Source organism: Sapajus apella, unplaced genomic scaffold (assembly GCF_009761245.1).
Source record: "Sapajus apella isolate SASKATOON/1434 unplaced genomic scaffold, GSC_monkey_1.0 scaffold162, whole genome shotgun sequence".
NCBI classification, from domain to species: domain Eukaryota; kingdom Metazoa; phylum Chordata; class Mammalia; order Primates; family Cebidae; genus Sapajus; species Sapajus apella.
Window position 1 is genome coordinate 2344395 of NW_022437102.1, and position 18940 is coordinate 2363334.

The 18940-nt window shown below is 40.1% G+C and overlaps 1 protein-coding gene across 1 annotated transcript in view; it reads right to left on the bottom strand.

Annotated features, from left to right (window-relative positions):
* Nucleotides 1–613: 613 nt before the first annotated feature.
* Nucleotides 614–18940, bottom strand: part of SLC5A1 (solute carrier family 5 member 1) — a 68895-nt gene continuing 50568 nt past the window's right edge. Inside the window, exons 11-15 of the mRNA XM_032266928.1 lie at nucleotides 17230–17380; nucleotides 14066–14234; nucleotides 10857–11072; nucleotides 7855–7960; nucleotides 614–2749 (exon numbers count right to left, since the gene is read on the bottom strand). Of these exons, the coding sequence (XP_032122819.1) occupies nucleotides 2526–2749; nucleotides 7855–7960; nucleotides 10857–11072; nucleotides 14066–14234; nucleotides 17230–17380 (866 nt within the window). The 3' untranslated portion in view covers nucleotides 614–2525. The remainder of the gene's footprint in view (nucleotides 2750–7854; nucleotides 7961–10856; nucleotides 11073–14065; nucleotides 14235–17229; nucleotides 17381–18940) is intronic.

Sequence of the window (18940 nt, forward strand, 5' to 3'; positions counted from 1 at the left end):
AGATGGTGGCTTCAGCACTAGGAAAGAGTGTGTTCCAGTGAGTTCCAGAGTCGGAATGTCACTGAGGGAACATCAATGCCTGGCACAGCTACACATAAGCAAGCAGTGCTCCCATGTAGGTCAAAGGCCCCCAGGACCAACTTCACTCTGTAGGGACAGAGGCCTGGCTTTGCATTTTGAGAGATTCCTTTTGAAATAGGTATCTATATTTAAAGATGCTTTTTGCCTGATAGGGCATGATTTTTCAGTTCTATAAACAGAGCACTGATAAGCAGCCACTCAACCCCATATAGAATGCCGTCTTCAATTTGAGGAAATGAATAGTGCCCCTGAAATTATTGTAGCATAATTTATCATTTGCTCACCCTAAGTGACTCAACCTATTCTAACAGGACATTGTACAGGTAGAGTTATTCACCTCATGTTTACTAGTGGCTTTGCAGTTGAAATAATCTCTAAACGGCTATATATTTTTTTAATTGTTCAAGTTGCCAGATCCCATTATCAATTATCCTGGTCTCTTACTTTCCAACTCATATCTTGTGCTAACTAAGCTCACTATAGATATATTTAGTATTTGTCTAGAATCTCTGGAGAACAGGGAATCAGGATGTTATGGTGTTTTAATGTTTTTATTTTTATCAAAGCAATACATTTTAATTTATGGGACTATAACACAGGTTAATATAGCACCTGTATGACATCTTTCACATATGTATCTCCCATCCTGTTTCAACGTGTCGTCATCACAACCACAGGAGGTAGGTAGATGCTATAAGCACCAAGGTCTTCATTTTTCAAAAAAAAAAAAAAATACACAGTTGAGACAAAATAATTTACCAAAATATACACAGCAAATCATTAGCAAAGCCAGAAACCAAATCCAGGACAATCTAGACATTTTCCACTATCCACTTCATCCAGTGGCTTTCCTTCCTCTCCCTTTAGCCTCTCAAAATTCAAAACACAGCACAAGCTCCATGTCAGATCGAGTCCTTTAGGGACTGCCAGCCATGTGAAATTCTCCACTTTTCCTTCTCCTCTGCCTAGATTCAGGGGACTGAGAAGGCATTACAAATAGTGCTCTATGGGTTTCCTTGCTTCTATGAGAAAAAGCCATCCGTTTACCTCTTGAACCATGTTTATACCCAGGAACCACATTCTCAGCACTTTTCTAAGCTAGCCTGAAGCCAGTCAATACTAACATCACAATTTTTTCATGGGATTATATTACAATATAATTGAGATTTCATAGGTATAATTAAAATAATTTATTAATTAAATTTAAATAAAAGAATTTCTTCCTAAGAAAATGGTTCAAAAAAATACATACATCTGTCACCTAGAAGTGTCGGGTGCCACCACTTGGAACAGAGATCGCCTACCCTAACCTTTGTCAATCCATGAACACCAATTTCAGACAACTACAAAAGGAAGAGTTATGGTCATGTGAACTCACAGGGAGGATGATCTCAGGCTAATGACTTCAATGTTTTGGAAGAGTGCAGTTGTGCAGCTGCTTTGAGTTTACACATGCCCCTGGTAGGCACATTTGCTCTCTCACATGACAAAATGTCAGCTTCTAAGCCCCTTCTGTCAACTTCAGCACCATGAGGCAGGCAGAGTGGCCTGTGGCAAATGCATCCCAATTCATTAGTAACCAGTGGACATACTTTGTGCAGCCACAAGAAAAGGTTAACTAAGGACCAGGCTCATGTAAAAAGAAAGCAAAGATTTATAAATAAATGCCTATGTCATTCATTTATTCAACAAGCATTGCTGAAAGTCTAAGACATTCTAGGCACTGTGAATGCCAAAATGAGTGGAATCCCAAACACAGGGAACTACGATGGACATTTTAACAAGCCCAGAAAATTCCCTGGACTCAGGCTATCTGCCTCCCCAGCTACCCTGAGGCTGGTGCCCAGGTCCCTCCCTTTTGTGGAAGTACTACCTTCCTCAGGCCTCCACTTCAAAGAGCAAACACCCAGGACAGGGAGCCCATCAAACTCCATCCTCAGATTCCATGTATTCCTCAGTTTATCAGATTGACACATTTGAGAGGGAAAGTCCAGGAAAAACTCAAACTCAAGAGGTATATGATGGGGGAGAAATAGTTTTCTTTTTTTAAAAATGGAGAGGAGGACAAACAGGGAAAGTGTCGGGAACCATCGTGACCAAAACTCTTAAAACAATATTCAAGGATTACAAACCACACTGAGACAGACTCACATCAGACATCACATGGCTTCTGATTCTTAGTCTACCTTTTTCTGGATGTGACCGAGTGGACTTTCCTTCTGCAGCTCCAGTAGGTACAGATGACTGCATCACACCATCTTCAAATGCTTAAGTTAACAGTAAACTAATGATTTTCTTCCAGCTAGCCTGTAATTACACATGTACATATTTATCCACCTGGGCAAAATTTACAACTGGCTGGTTTCCCTTCAATACCACAGGACAAGATTAAAGGGAGGTGAGTAAGATCCCAGCCACAGTGAATCTACAGCAAAAGGTAGGACTCAGGCAAAATATGCATGGCAAAAGACAGCCACGGTCAGCAGGATGATGCCATTAACGTTCGCCACTATCCTCCACAAAGGCTTTTCAGAGGTGTCCATCATCTTCATCTTCATGGCTTTCTCCTCTTCCTCAGTCATCTTGGGTGCATTCTGCTGCTCCAGCCCACAAAACAGATCATAGGCTCTTCTGAAGAATCCTTTTCTCTCCTCAGGAACTTCTGTGTCTGGGCAAAGGCATAGAAGAATTACTGGACACAGAAGTAGGACAGACTAGAAAAGTTTCCAGAGGAGATGCCATACCATGAAGCACCTGTTATTCTGCAGAAATTTCCCAAAAACAAGAAATTTCCCAAAATTTCCCCCATATTTTCTTGTTTTAAGGAATGAAAACAGTAGAAAATGTTCCAATAAATTTAATGACAAAACAATCTTTTTTTTTTTTTTTTTTTTGAGACAGCATTTCGCTCTTGTTGCCCAGGCTGGAGTGCAATGGCGCGATCTCGGCTCACCACAACCTCCGCCTCCTGGGTTCAGGCAATTCTCCTGCCTCAGCCTCCTGAATAGCTGGGATTACAGGCACGCGCCACCATGCCCAGCTAATTTTTTGTATTTTTAGTAGAGACGGGGTTTCACCATGTTGACCAGGATGGTCTCGATCTCTTGACCTTGTGATCCACCTGCCTCGGCCTCCCAAAGTGCTGGGATTACAGGCGTGAGCCACCGCGCCCAGCAGACAAAACAATCTTACTATTTACATCTTTAGGATCAGCTAGCCCAAGTTTTATCTCTATCAGGCCCAATGCAAATTTATTTTGATTTGGAACAGTCAGTTCAAATAATAGTTTATGATAAAGGCACATTAATAATGGGCCGGGGAACTGTGCCATAGGAAGGAAAACCCACCTCTGAAACACAAAATCTCATAGCTCTTCACTACATCACCAGAAAGCAATCTGGCTGGCATGACTCAGGAGTGCTTTGGCTACATCTGTCCTTTCTAAGGCTTCACAACAGACCCAGCCAGGTGGTAAGAATTGGTCTGAACAGCTCCTGATGCAGTGCAGCAGTGATTAATACTTCCCAGGGTTAGGATCTAATGTCACATATCAACACTGCTTAATCAAACCATCCATACATGACCCTGATACTCAACTCGGATGCCCACCAAGGGAACTGAGCCTAGGCATGGCCCTGGAGGTACACAAACCTCATTTCAAATGCCCACTCTGCCACTCACTAGATAAGAGATCAAGCCCATTGTGCTTTCAGCACCACAGTCACAGATCGTGCAAAGCACTTTCCTAATTTTACATCACTGAATTTTATCTTTATTTTTTAAAGAAACATAGTCTTGCTCTGTTGCCCAGACTGGAGTGCAGTGGCGGTTATCATAGCTCACTGCAACCATGAACTCCTGGGCCAAACGACCCCCCGACCTTGGCCTTCTTAGTAGCTAAGCTGGGACTATAGGTGCATGCCAACATGCCCAGTTAATTTTTTTTTATTTTTTTGTAGAGTCAGGGTCTCAGTATGTTGCCCAGACTGGTCTTTAACTCCTGTAATCTTGAACTCAAGCAATCTTCCCACCTTGGCCTTCCAAAGTGTTGAAATTACAGATGTGGGCCACCATGCCCAGCCTCACAGAATTTTAGCTTTAAAGCATCACAGAATTTTAGAACCAGAAAGAATCTCAATGACCAAGTTCACACATGTGTTAGAGTTGGGACCAAAACCTAGCTTTATGGTATTGTTAATTCACATCCCTTATCTTCAGGAATAGGATTGGATAAATAGCTTCTTCATTGTATAAATGAAGAATTTAATGATTTAATGAGAGAGCTTCTACTTCTTATTGTGGTGGAGCCTCTCTTATTGTGGTAGATCCTCTTCCACACTCAAAATATTCCTAAACTGTATCCCTTGACACAGTAGATGTCAAGAGGTGTAAGTCTCTTCCCATTCTCTCCTTTCTCTCACACACTCACACCTCTCCCTTTTGACTTACTCCACCAGAATAGCAGAATGGGGAAGAAGGAGTAAGAAGCTAGGATCACTGACCAGCTCAAGTGAGAAATACATGGCTTTCTGGGTCAATAAAAAGTTGAATGGCCTTAGGAAATTCTCTGTCTCATTTTCCTGTTTGGGGAGGGAAGGAAAATTGGAAGAATTGTACTTGTATTATCTGTCTTAAGAGGATGATGCAGTGCTGAAATGAATCACTAAAGTGTTTATAATTAAAATATGTGATGATCATATCATTATCAATGATGATGGTGATGGTGGTGGTGGTGGTGGTGGTGATGATGATGATATGGGGATAATGATGCACCTGAAAAGCTTCCTTGTGTTGATGTTTCCTAGAGAATGGTGAGTGTGACACCCATGGTCTGTAAAAGCCCTCAAGAGAGTTTAGTTTATTGTGCTTTAATAGGATAGGATGTTCAGTCTGATTAAGAACCTAAGTTCATGAAAACATGACAGAATTTGAGTGCCGCCATGAACTTCAGAGGTACCAGATCAATTCTCTAGCCAGTATGGATGTTCCCTCTACAGAATCCTGGACAAATGTATACATACTGCTTATCCCTGTCCAGACCAACTCAATTAGAAAACTATTCCTTCAAAGCAATCATGATGGTGATAATTATAGCCGATTCTTATAGCAGAGCATAAGAGGTATGGGTTTTCATTTAGAATACTTTTATGTGAAGAATCTGAGCTTTAGAACAATGGAATCACTTTCCTAGCATAGTAGGAAGAGAATTCATATTTCAATACCATTTCTTCCTGATTCCAAATCTCGGAAACCATCTCTGCACTATTCTGCCTCCTTACTCTGAGTTAAAATTGGATGAATTATTTTCACCCACCAGTGTTAAATCTGACTTCTGGCATAAAAATAATCTCTTCTTCCACAATAAGACCTTTGACACTCAAAATATTCCTAATCCATCTAAAATCTAACCCTTTAAAATCTATGATATTCTTGCACAGTATGGAGACATTTTTGGAAGTAGAAGTAGAGGGCATGTTCCTGCCTGCCTGCTCTGGGGAAGCAGGAAGGGGCTGACTGTTTTCAGCACCATAGCCAGCTGCTGTGGCTTCACACTCCCTCCGGTATTTGTAGAGTCACAGGTTTTAGAATGGAAAGGTCTTCAAAGATCAAGAGCAGATTGTAGCAAAGCTGAGAACTTAGGCATAGTCTCTCCCTCCCTAAGCCTCAATTTACATGTCTATAAAATGAGGTGATAAGACCAAATGATCTCTGGGGCTCTTTCCTGAGTTAGAATTCTATGACGTTCGTGATGGCCAGATTCAGAACTTGTTCTGAGCTACACCTGTGCTCTCCTTCAGATGGAGTGACAATGAAGCCTCCAGCCCAGTACCAGGTAAAGCATGTATGACCTTGAGCCCCCATATCTCTGCACACCACACACCTCCACAACCATCCTCCACATGTGCAAGTCCCCCATGTACAGAGGAAGGTTACAATACTGAAGTAGAAGAAAGCATTAACTTAGAGGATAAGTCTTTGGGCACTGACTAAGCATTATTTCATTGGTCTTCCTGAGAAATTGGATTTTCTACATTTGATATTGTAAGCCAGTATGACATAAGATCCCAAGGGCCTCTATCTCCTCATCTTGATGTCACTAGAACTGACCATACCCTTGGTTTCATCTGTCCTCTAGGTCAAAAGAACTCAAACTCTTTTTTCTTTTTCTTTTTCTTTTTTTGAGATGGAGTCTTGCTCTGTTGCCCAGGCTGGAGTGCAGTGGTACAATCTCAGCTCACTGCAACCTCCTCCTCCTGGGTTGAAGCAATTCTCCTGCCTCAGCCTCTTGAGTAGCTGGGACTACAGGCATGTGCCACTATGCCCAGCTAATTTTTGTATTTTTAGTAAAGACAGGTTTTCACCATGTTAGCCAGGCTGGTCTCAAACTCCTGACCTAATGATCTGCCCACCTCAGCCTCCCAAAGTGCTGGCATTATAGGCACGAGCCATCACACCCAGCCCCAACTCTTCTCTTAGCCCCAGCCATTTCCCAAATCAAGACAGGGTGGCAAATTCCTCACCCACACTTACTCACTGAGCACTGTCAAATATAAGGGGTGAGAATACAATCAAAAATGGTCAAAAGGTTTGAATAGATATTTCTCAAAAGACGATATATAAATGGCAGACAGGTACATAAAAAGGTGCTCAACATCATTAATCATAGAAATGCAATCAAAACTACAATGATATATCATCTCATCACAGTTAAAATGGATTACACCCAAATGATGGGCAATAATAAATGCTAATGAGGATGTGGAAAAAAGGGGAGCCCTTGTACACTGTTGGTGGGAATGAAAGTTAGTATAACCACCAACAGTATGGAGAACAGTTTGGAGATTCCTCAAAAAACTAAAAATAGAGCTACCATATGATTCAGCAATCCCACTGCTGGGTATATACCCAAAAGAAAGGAAATTAGTATATTAAAGAGATATCTGCAGTCCCATGTTTGTTACAACACTATTTACAATGGCTAAGATTTGGAAGCAACCTAAATGTCCATCAACAGATGAATGAATGAAGAAAATAGGTACATATACACAATGGAGTACTATTCAGACATAAAGAAGGAACGAGACCCTGTCATTTACAACAATGTGGATGGAACTGGAGATCATTATGTTAAGTGAAATAAGCCAGTCACAGTAAGACAAACATCTCATTTTCTCACTTATTTGTGAGATCTAAAAATCAAAACAATTGAACTCATGGGCATAGAGAGCAGAAAGATGGTTACCGGAGGCTGGGAAGGGTACTGGGGGTCTGGGGATGGGGTAGGGATGGTTAATGGGTACAAAAAATAGAAAGAATGACTAAGACCTACTATTTGATAGCACAACAGGATGACTATAGTCAATAATAATTGTACATTCTAAAATTAAGAGTGCAACTGGATTGTTTGCAAATCAAAGGATAAATGCTTGAGGGGATAGATACCCCATTCTCCATGATGTGCTTATTTCACATTGCATGCCTGTATCAAAACATCTCATGTACCACATAAATACATAAACTTACTATGTACCCACAAAATTTTTTTAAATATGAAGGGTGAGGGAGGTGGAATGATTCTGTACCCTTTCCTCCACTTGAACTCAGAGTGAACTTCCCCCAAACCACTTATCCATTTCATCCCCACTCTGTTCCTCACTACCCTGGAAGAGAGACATCTGAGCTCTGATAAAGTCATTTAGGGAAGGCTTCAGTAAAGTTATCATGTAAAAGTAATTTTTATCGTTTGGGGATCTGCTCTGAGTCATAAATCACCTATTTCAATGGTCTCCTTAGGCTCTTCTTTGATGTTCTCCTCTTCCGCATCCAGGTCAATACGCTCCTCTTTGCTGTTGCGCAGACTCCAACACAGACGGTACAGCTGCAGAGAAGGCAGAGCAGGTCAACAGAAAGATCCAAATAGCATCTTGGGACAAGAAGTTAGGGGAGCAAAGAGATATGCATCAAGGAAGGGAAGGGAATGTGGCCTCTCAGTACCAACAAGGACATACATAACAATTCCCATCCACAACATTATCTCTAAAAACATTGGTGACTTAGATGAAAGCAATATACATAATATATACACTAGCCTCTATGATACATGTATATTCAGAGCCAAAAGGCTGCCTCATATAGAAATATTTGTTGAATGAACTCTTTTATGTGTGTGTGATAAATAAATTTTTTCCTTTTAGCACTGGCAGTAGGAAGCAACAAAGACAGCCATTGTCCAGGTTAGGAGTATAAGTTCAGATTTTTTTACTATGTCACATTATGGGAATAAGAATCTAGAATAATGAGCCATAATAGAATATGGTAGAGCTGGGGACACAGTTTCTATTGATATAGTCAAGAGCACGAACCAAAAACTTGATCTAGAGCATGAACTTGGTCTAAGGCATGAACTAGAAATGTGTTTGGGACTGTGGTACTTTCAAAGACTTGAGACATGAGGCAGCAGTTGATACAACACAAAGAAAGCCTGTGGCAGGTCCAGCCAATAGATGTGATGCAGTTCTGCCCCTATAAAAGTAGTCCTTGTTTGACATGAAGGTTTGTCACTGCTCTTAAAATGTTGGCAATGAAGTTGAAGATCTCTTAGGAATTCCATAAGCCCTTGTATGTGTATGCATGAGTAAAGGATTAACAAAATCCTTCCTTGTTTTTTCTAGAAATAAATATGACCTTGGGTTAACTTTCCAGCTCTGTTCTTTTGGAAACCTGGAAATCTGTGTTGAGTTACCAGACTATTAATAAAAATGGCTTGTAATTGGCCATCTTTATCTAAATTAGGAGAGCTATGAATAAATTCTAAACCAATGGGGGCATCTAGAGTTAAAGAAGAGTAATTGCAACTTTTGAAGTCTTGAATCAATTAGACTTTGATATTGTTAGAAATGTTTTGCATCCTATGGTCAATTTTTGGTGGATTAATTTAGAAAAAAATCAAGAGGAAACTATATTTTAGATTTCCCTGAGTAGAGTGATTCCTGCAACTAGGTATGTTCTTTGCTGGGATCTTTAAAATCTTTGACCATGGGACAGTTACAAGAAATGTCAGTTTCTATTTGGAACATAGGCTTCTAAGCCAGGTAGCTCTATCCCACCCATATGATCTTGTGCACCTGAGCTGTCACTTGGGAAGGAGGTTTCAGAGAATAAGCTCTGGAATAAAGCATAGACAACTGTGAGGACTCCCACTAAAGACATGGGCTTGATATCAGCCTGTTAGCACACCATGTTTCCTGGCATGTATCCTTCCACATGAAACCAATGGCAAGTTATGTGAATGTAAGATATATAATTTTGCTGAGGCCAACCAAGCATGTTGTGGCACATCGACATCGCTAATCATCAGAGAAAAGCAAATCAAACAATAATGAGATATCGTCTCATCCCATTTAAAATGGCTTTTACCAAAAAGACAGGCAATAATGAATGCTGGTGAGGATGGGGAGAAAGGGAAACCCTCAAACCCTGTTGGTGGGAATGTAAATTAGTACAGCTACAATGAAGAACACTATGGAAGTTCCTCAAAATACTAAAAATAGAGCTACCATATATATCCAGCAATTCTATTACTGGATATATATCCAAAAAGAAAGTCAACTAGTATATCAAAGAGGTATCTGTACTCCCATATTTACTGCAGCACTATTCACAATAGCCAAGATGTGGAATCAATCTAAGTGTCCATTGACAAATGAGCGGATAAAGAAAATGTGGTACAGGCTGAGCGTGGTGGCTCACACCTGTAATCCCGGTACTTTGGGAGGCTGAGGCAGGCGGATCAAGAGGTCAAGGGATTGAGACCATGATGAAATCCCATCTCTACTAAAAAACACAAAATTAGCTGGGTGTGGTGGTGCGACCCTGTGGTCCTAGCTACTTGGGAGTCTGAGGCAGGAGAATTGCTTGAACTCAGGAGGCAGAGGTTGCAGTGAGCCGGGATCATGCCACTGCACTCCAGCCTGGCAACAGAGCAAGACTGTCTCAAAAAAAAAAAGAAATAAAATGTGGTACAAATACACAATAGAGTATTATTCCGCCATAAAAAGAATGCAATCCTGTCATTTGCAACAACATGTATGGAACTGGAAGCCATTATGTTAAGTGAAATAAGCCAGCCATAGAAAGACAAATTTCTCATGTTCTCACTCATATATGGGAGCTAAAAGTTTTAAATACTGAACTCATGGAGACAAAGAGTAGATTGATGGTTACCAGAGGCTAGGAAGGGTAGCAGGGGATGGAGGACAGAGTGGAGATGGTTAATGTGTGCAAAAATACAGTTAGAATGAATTAAGATATAGTATTTGGTAGCACAATAAGGTGGCTATGCTTAATATTAATTTATTTTATATATATTACAAAATTACTATAAAATAATTTATTATACATATACACATATATAATTTAAAGACAGAGTCTCACTATGTTGTCAGGTTGATTCCAAACTCCTGGACTCAAGCGATCGTCCCACCTTGGCCTCCCAAAGTGCTGGAATTACAAGCATAAGCCACCACATTCTATATTTTAAAATAACTAAGAGTGGAATTGGAATGTTCCTAACACAAATAAATAATAAATGCTTGAGGCAGTGGACACCCAAATTACCCTGATTTCATCATTATATGTCTGTATCAAAATATTACATGTACCCCATAATTATATACAACTATTATGTACCCATAATAATGAAAAATTTTTAAAAAATTAAAGAACATTGCAGCATGAACACAAAACAAGGACAGATCCCCTAAATGCATACTCACATGCACATCTGGAATGGGCTTGGTGAAGAGGGAGATGACCACAATAGTGATGGCAGTAATGACGAAGAGGATAATAGCAAAGTACAAGTAGTGCACCCCACAGATAATCGTGGGACAGTTGCTAGGCTCCATGCAGCTCCCGGTTCCATAGGCAAACTCAGTAATCATACGTGAAACCCCGATCAGAAATCCTAGGATCAGTCCCCAAAAGGCTCCCTATAAAAGAAAACCCTGGGTTAATTCATGTTGAACACACAAAACAGGCGGTCTTTCTAACATTCTTGGGGGAGGCACAGGCAGAGGCAAAGGAAAAGAGGTAGGAGAAGTGGTAGCTCCAGGCTGTCTGAACCCAGAACGCTGGAGTTCAGAATATGGCAAGGACTGCTATGCAAGACCTTCAGTGTGTCTACCATGTTTCAGCAACATGATTTCACCTCAATCATTAAACAAGGAGCCATAACATAATGGGGTAACAGTGTCTAAAAACTGGAATAGAGTGTCAACCTACGGGCTTAATTCCAAAAATTACCTTTATCTTGAAAAATAATTTGAGCCTCTCTACCTGCAGCTACTGTCAACACCAATCTCCAGATTTATGCATATTCAGATAAGAAGTAATTACTTGTGAGGTAATTTGTGTTTCACAAGGACATGGGAAAAGAAATTAAGTCTTTGAAAGATGAAGGAGAAAGAAACTTAAACTTATCCATCAAAATATAAATAACAACACTTTTTCAGCCCCCATTGTAGATTATTTTATAAATTATTTTTAGTTTGAGAATATAAAATTATGCTGTGTTTTTACATTAAATTTTGGATTTGCATATTAGAAATATGGAGGACTTTAAGACACCAGAAACATGAGGGGACAATTTTTCAGTTTTGGTTTTTTTGGGTTTTTTTTTGCTCTTTCCTTCCTTCCCGCCTTCCTTTTTCCTTTCTCTTTCCTCTTTCCCTTAGGTAAGTCCTCACCTAGGTTTAAGTCTGGCAGGCCAGTGACAAAGTAGAATGCGTTCTTAGAAGAGTGGCCCAAAAGAGCTTTCATGTTTTTTGTGTGTTTTTTGTTTGTTTTTTGAGACAGAGTCTCACTCTGTCACCCAGGCTGGAGTGCAGTGGCACGATCTTGGCTCAATGCAACCTCTGCCTCCTGGGTTCAAGTAATTCTCCTGCCACAGCCTCCCAAGTAGCTGGAATTACAGGCACCTGCAACCATGCCCAGCTAATTTTTGTATTTTTAGTAGAGATGGGGTTTCACCATGTTGGCCAGGCTGGTCTTGAACTCCTGATCTCATGATCTACCTGCCTTGGCCTCCCAAAGTACTGGGATTACAAGCATGAGCCACTGTACCCGGCTGCTTTCATAGTTTTATCAGGTGCTGGTCAGACTCTTTGCTAGTCATTGCTACCCCTATACTTTCTATTCCAAGTGTATTAAATTATCACCTATCCCTTACACATGGCATGTGTTTTTGTCTCCAGGTCTTTGTATATAGGCCATTCTATCTGGGAGAATATGGGCTCATCTCTTCCTGGTAACCTCATTCTAGCTTAAATAGAACAAGCTACACAAGCTGGGTATACCCTTTCTTGCTGTGGCCACAGCACTGTGGACACAGATCCAGGCCAGCACCAACCCTACTGCCATGGAATCATTCATTCAGTTCTCTGTCTCCCAGTCTGAACTAGGGGGTTGCCCAGGGAAGGAAGCAGATTTCATTCGCTTTTTGTTGCTAGTGCCTTACCTTATGCTGGCATCTGCAAGTAACTTCTAGATGAAGGAATGAATAAGGAAAAAGAAAAAATGTGTTCCCTCTTCATCCCCCATACACTATTTCACTAAAAAAAAAATATTTCTTAGCTGGGCACAGTGTGCCTGAAGCCCTCCCTGCATTGGAGGCTGAGGCGGAAGGGATCACTTGAGCTCAGAAGTTTGAGACTAGCCTTACAACACAGTGAGATTCTCATCTCAAAAAAAAAATCAATAAATTTGCCATGAAATAATTTTTTTTAATTCAAAATTTTTCATAATTGAAAACTCTCAACAAATTAAGTACAGAAGTAACATACCTCAAAAACAATAAAGTCTATAAGCTATATATGACAAACTCACAGCTAACATCATACTGAATGAGGAAAAATTGAAAGACTTTCCTCTAAGATCTGGAAAAAGAAGGGGATACCCACTTTCACTTTCATTCAACATAGTACTGGAAGTCCTAGACAGAGCAATCAGGCAAGAGAAAAAATAAAGGGCATCCAAATAAGAAGAAGACAAATTGGCCTCATTTACAAATGATATGATCTCATATTTAGAAAAACCTAAAGATTCCACCAAAGGGGTCACTCTTAATGAAACCCTGACCTACCTTTCCAATTACGTCTTCCATCTTTCACATTCACAAACTCCCCGTGAGCCAGGTGAGATTCCATACAAGTCCTTCAACTTCTGCCTAAAAGTTCTGGACAGCGCTGTTCTCTGACTTGAATGCCATGTCTTCCCTCTCCAACTTCAAATCTTTCCAGCTCCAACTGCTCCAAGAGGCCTTCCCTGACAGTTTCAGCCCCTGCTGATAAAGCCTTTCCTAACTCCCTTCCTGCTCATATTACGTGCTGCATTATATCCCTTACTTGTCTTGCACTTTGTTTTATGTATAAACTGCTTGAGCACCAGGACTTTGTCTTCACTCGGCCCTGAGAGGTGCTGGCTGGAAAACCGAGTTCACAGTACAGCACTGGAGGTACCTTGCGCTAGGACTTTCTCTCGCTCACCTAGGGGCTACAAATTTCCTAGTGAGTGCCATGCAGTCAGGTCAAAATCACCAATATTAGATAGAAAATCTAATCTTGGCCCATAATTCTAGCACTTTGGGAGGCTGAGGTGGGAGGATCACTTGAGCTCAGGAGTTCAAGACCAGCCTGGGCAACATAGTGAGACCTCATCTCTATTTAAAATAAATAAATAAATAAGAAAATCTAATCTTGGACAGAGGAGACAGAGAGAATGTGAAACCCCATACCAGCTCCCAAGGAGCTCACTCCAACAAAGAGCCCCATGGTCCCTGGAGGCTTTCCCTATAAACCCTCAGCAGTACATCCATGTCTGCTCAAGATCTCTGGGAAATAGAATCCCTCCCATAGAGAATATGCAAACCCACATGGAAACTTCTATGCCAGAATGACTTTTCTGGACATGCCCAGATGATACCTACTGGCTCACTGACTCTCTTCCAGAAAATACCAAGCAGGAAGACAGCTGCAATGGGTGGTCCCAAATAACTGGTGATGGACTGGATGTAATCGAAGAGCTGCCCACTTTGTGCTGATTGCACAACGGGCACCCAGGCGATGCTGATTCCAATCAGCACCAGGATAAACAACCTGAAATTAAAGCCCCCACAACAAAGTGTCAATAAGTAGCTCCACATGAGTATACATTACTATGTATTACATATATACATACATATGTACATACATACATACATACACACACTACCACCAGCACCACTACCAGCAGCAAATATGACCACAGCACAAAAAAATAATTAGCAGGCTGGGCGCGGTGGTTCACGCCTGTAATCCCAGCACTTTGGGAGGCTGAGGCGGGTTGATCACGAGGTCATGAGTTCGAGACCAGCCTGGCCAACATGGTAAAACCCTGTCTCTACTAAAGATACAAAAAATTAGCCAGGCATGGTGGCATGTGCCTGTAATCCCAGCTACTATGGAGGCTGAGGCAGGAGAATCACTTGAACCCGGGAGGCAGAGGTTGCAGTGAGCCAAGATCATGCCATTGCACTCCAGCCTGGGTGACAGGGCAAGACTGGGTCTCAAAAAAAAAAAAAAAGAAAAGGAAAAATAATTAGCAAATGTATGCTTGAAGCTTTTTTTGCCTATAGGAAAGTCATTCATGAATTACTGAAACACACTTGACTTTCAATAGTAGCCTAGGCCTACTCACCACCATAAGAGAATCCCTGATGAACATAGATGCAAAAACCCTTAACAAAATACTAGCTAACTGAATCTGACAACATATCAAAAAGATAACACACCATGATCAAGTGGATTTCATACCAGGCATGCAGGGATGGTTTAACATATGCAAGACAGTAAGTTTGATATATCACATAAACAGAATTAAAAACAAAAATCACATGATCATCTCAACAAACGCAGAAAAAGCATTTGGCAAAATCCAGCATCCCTTTATGATTGAAGTCCTCAGCAAAATCGGCATACAAGGGATATACCTCAATGTAATAAAAGCCATTTATGACAGACCCACAGCCAACATAATACCAAAAGAGGAAAAGTTGAAAGCATTCCCTCTGAGAACTGGAACAAGACAAGGATGCCCACTTTCACCCACTTGTATTCAACATAGTACTGGAAGTCCTAGCTAGAGCAATTAAACAAGAGAAAGAAATGAATGGCATCCAAATCGGTAAAGAGAAAGTCAAACTGTCATTATTTGCTGATGATACAATCATATACCTAGAAAACCCTAAAGACTTCTCCAAAATGCTCGTAGAACTGATAAATGAATTTAGCAAAGTTTCAGGATACAAAATTAATGTATACAAATAAGTAGCTCTGCTATACACCAACAGAGACCAAGCTGAGAATAAAATCAAGAATTCAACCCCTTTTACAATAGCTGCAAAAAAAAAAAAAAAGAAAAGAAATCATAGATGACACAAACAAATGGAAACACATCCCATGCTCATGGCTGGATAGAATCAATATTGTGAAAATGATCATACTGCCAAATGCAATCTACAAATTCAATGCAATTTGCATCAAAATACCACCATTATTCTTCACAAAACTAGTACAAACAATCCTCAAATTCATATGGAACCAAAAAAGAGCCCACATAGCCAAACCAAGACTAAGCAAAAAGAACAAATCTGGAAGCATCACATTACCTGACTTTAAACTATACTACAAGGCCATAGTCACCAAAACAGCATGGTACTAATATAAAAATAGGCACAGAGACCAATGGAACAGAATAGAGAACCCAGAAATAAACCCAAATACTTACAGCTAACTAATCTTTGACAAAGCAAACAAAAATATAAAGTGGGGAAAGGACACCCTATTCAACAAATACTGCTGGGATAATTGGCAAGCCACATGCAGGAGAATAAAGCTGAACCCTCATCTCTCACCTTATACAAAAATCAGCTCGGGATAAATCAAGGACTTAAATCTAAGACCTGAAACTATAAAAATTCTAGAAGATAACATCAGAAAAAACCTTCTAGACATTGGCTTGAGCAAAGACTTCATGACCAAGAACCCAAAACCAAATGCAACAAAAACAAAGATAAATAGGTGGGACTTAACTAAACAGCTTCTGCATAGCAAAAGGAACAGTCAGCAGGGTAAACAGAAAACCCACAGAATGAGAGAAAAGCTTCACAATCTATACTTCCCACAAAGGACTAATATCTAGAATCTACAAATAATTCAAACAAATTAGCAAGAAAAAAATAATCACCTTACTCCTGCAAGAATGCCCGTAATTTAAAAATAAAAAAATAATAGATGTTAGTGTGGATGTGGTGAAAAGGGAACACCTTTACTCTGTTGGTAGGAGTGTAAACTAATACAACCACTATGGAAAACAGTATGGAAATTCCTTAAAGTACTAAAAGTAGAACTACCAATTGATCCAGCAATCCCACTACCGGGTAACTACTCAGAGGAAAATAAGTCATTATACAAAACAGATACTTGCACATGCATGTTTATAGCAGCACAATTTGCAACTGCAAAATTATGGAACCAGTCCCAATGCCCATCAGTCAACAAGTGGATAAAGAAATTATGGTGTATGGATACTCAGCCATAAAAAGGAACAAATTAATGGCATTCACAGAAACCTGGATGAAACTGGAGACTATTATTCTAAGTGAAGTCACTCAGGAATGTAAACCCAAACATCATATGTTCTCACTCATAAGTGGGAGCTAAGCTATGAGGATACAAAGGCATAAGAATGATACAATGGACTTTAGGGATTTGTAGGGAAAGGAAGGCAGGTGGGCAAGGGATAAAAGATTACAAATTGGGTTCATTGTATAATGCTCAGGTGATGAGTGCACCAAAATCTCACGTGTCACTAAAGAACTTACTCATATAACCAAATGCCACCTGTTTCTCAAAATGTATGGAAATAAAAAATTTAAAAATAATAAAATAATCAATAAATAAAGTTAAATGCCACTGAATGGCAAATATAACCAGCCACAGAGATTATTCCCATTCTACCCAAGCACCTGCCAACCTTCCCTAGCCTGAAGGGTAGCACAGATGGAACCTCTCTGATCATTCAAGCTTTTGTGCATGGGGAAGCTACATTTACCTTCCAGCAATCATGAGTTCTTTCTCAGATGCTCCCTTGCGGACCTTGGTGTAGATGTCCATGGTGAAGAGGGTGCTGGCACTGTTGAAGATGGAGGTCAGGGAGCTCATGAGAGAGGCCAGCATGACCGACAGCATCAGGCCTCGCAATCCTGGAAAAGAAGGAGTTCTGAGTGGCATATACAGCAACTTCAGCTCTTTCGTACTCGGAAAATACAAGGACTCAAGGTTTGTTTGCCTTCTGAAACCATGCCATGTTATCCAATTTGTCTCTCCAAAAAGACTAGACGCTTGAAGAAGTGGCCTATGGCTTTAAATTTATTAGCCCATTATAAGCCCGCAGCAGCCACAAAGAGTTGAAGACACAACATACTTGAGGTGAATACTTTGCAACTGGATGATGATGATGATGGTGATGATGGTGATGGTGGTGGTGGTGGTGGTGGTGGTGGTGGTGGTGGTGTGTGTGTGTGTGTGTGTTTCCATCTGAGGGGATTTTTATAAGGTCTCTCACCTGAAATATTCATGATATAGCAGAAAGAGATTTAAACTATGATTCAAAAGATGAGGTTCTCAAGAAAGTAAAAAAGACATCCATGGATTGGGAGAAAATATATGCAAATCATATTTCTGATAAGGGCCTAGTATATAGAACATATAAAGAACTCCTAAAATTCAACAATAAAATGACAAATCACCCAATTTAAAATGTCAAAGGATCTGAATAGACACTTCTCCAAAGCTATACAAATAGCCAATCATGACATGAAAAGATGCTTGACATCAGGGGAATTCAAATCAAAACCATAATGGGATAATACTTTACACCCACTAGGATAGCTATAATAACAAATTTTTTAAAAACAGTAATAACAAGTGTGAGTAGAGATGTGGAAAAATGGAAACATTCATATACTGCTGGCAGGGATGTAAAATGGTATAGCCACTGCAGAAAATAGTCTGGGTCAGGCAGTTCTTCAATGATTAAACATTGAGTTACCATATTACCTATCAATTCTATTACTAAGTGGAATTTCATTTCTCTCTACTCAAGAGAAATGAAAACTTATGTCCACTCAAACATTCATACATTATTGTTTGTAATATTACTTATAATAGCCAAAAAGGAGGAGCAACACAAATGTCCACCAAATGATAAGTGGATAAACAAAATGCATAAACAATTGACAAATGGGTAAACGTGATGGAATATCATTCATCGATAAAAAGGAATGACATACAAATACATGCTATGACACAGATGAACCTTGCAAACATGTTAAATAAAAGAAGCAAGCCACAAAAAAAAAACCCCACATATTATACGACTCTATTTATACGAAATATCCAGAATAGGCAAATCTAGGAATACAGAAAGTATATTAGTGAGAGACTGCTTATTTCACTAGCAGGTACAGGATTTCCTTTTTTTTTTTTTTCTTTTTTTCTTTTTTTTTTTTTTTGAGACAGAGTTTTGCTCTTGTTACCCAGGCTGGATACCAAAGGCACGATCTTGGCTCACCACAACTTCCGCCTCCCAGATTCAAGCGATTCTCCTGCCTCAACCTCCCGAGTAGGTGGGATTACAGGCATGTGCCACCATGCCCAGCTAATTTTTGTCTTTTTAGTAGAGACAGGGTTTCTCCATGTTGGTCAGGCTTGTCTTGAACTCCCAACCTCAGGTGATCGGCCCGCCTCAGCCTCCCAAAGTG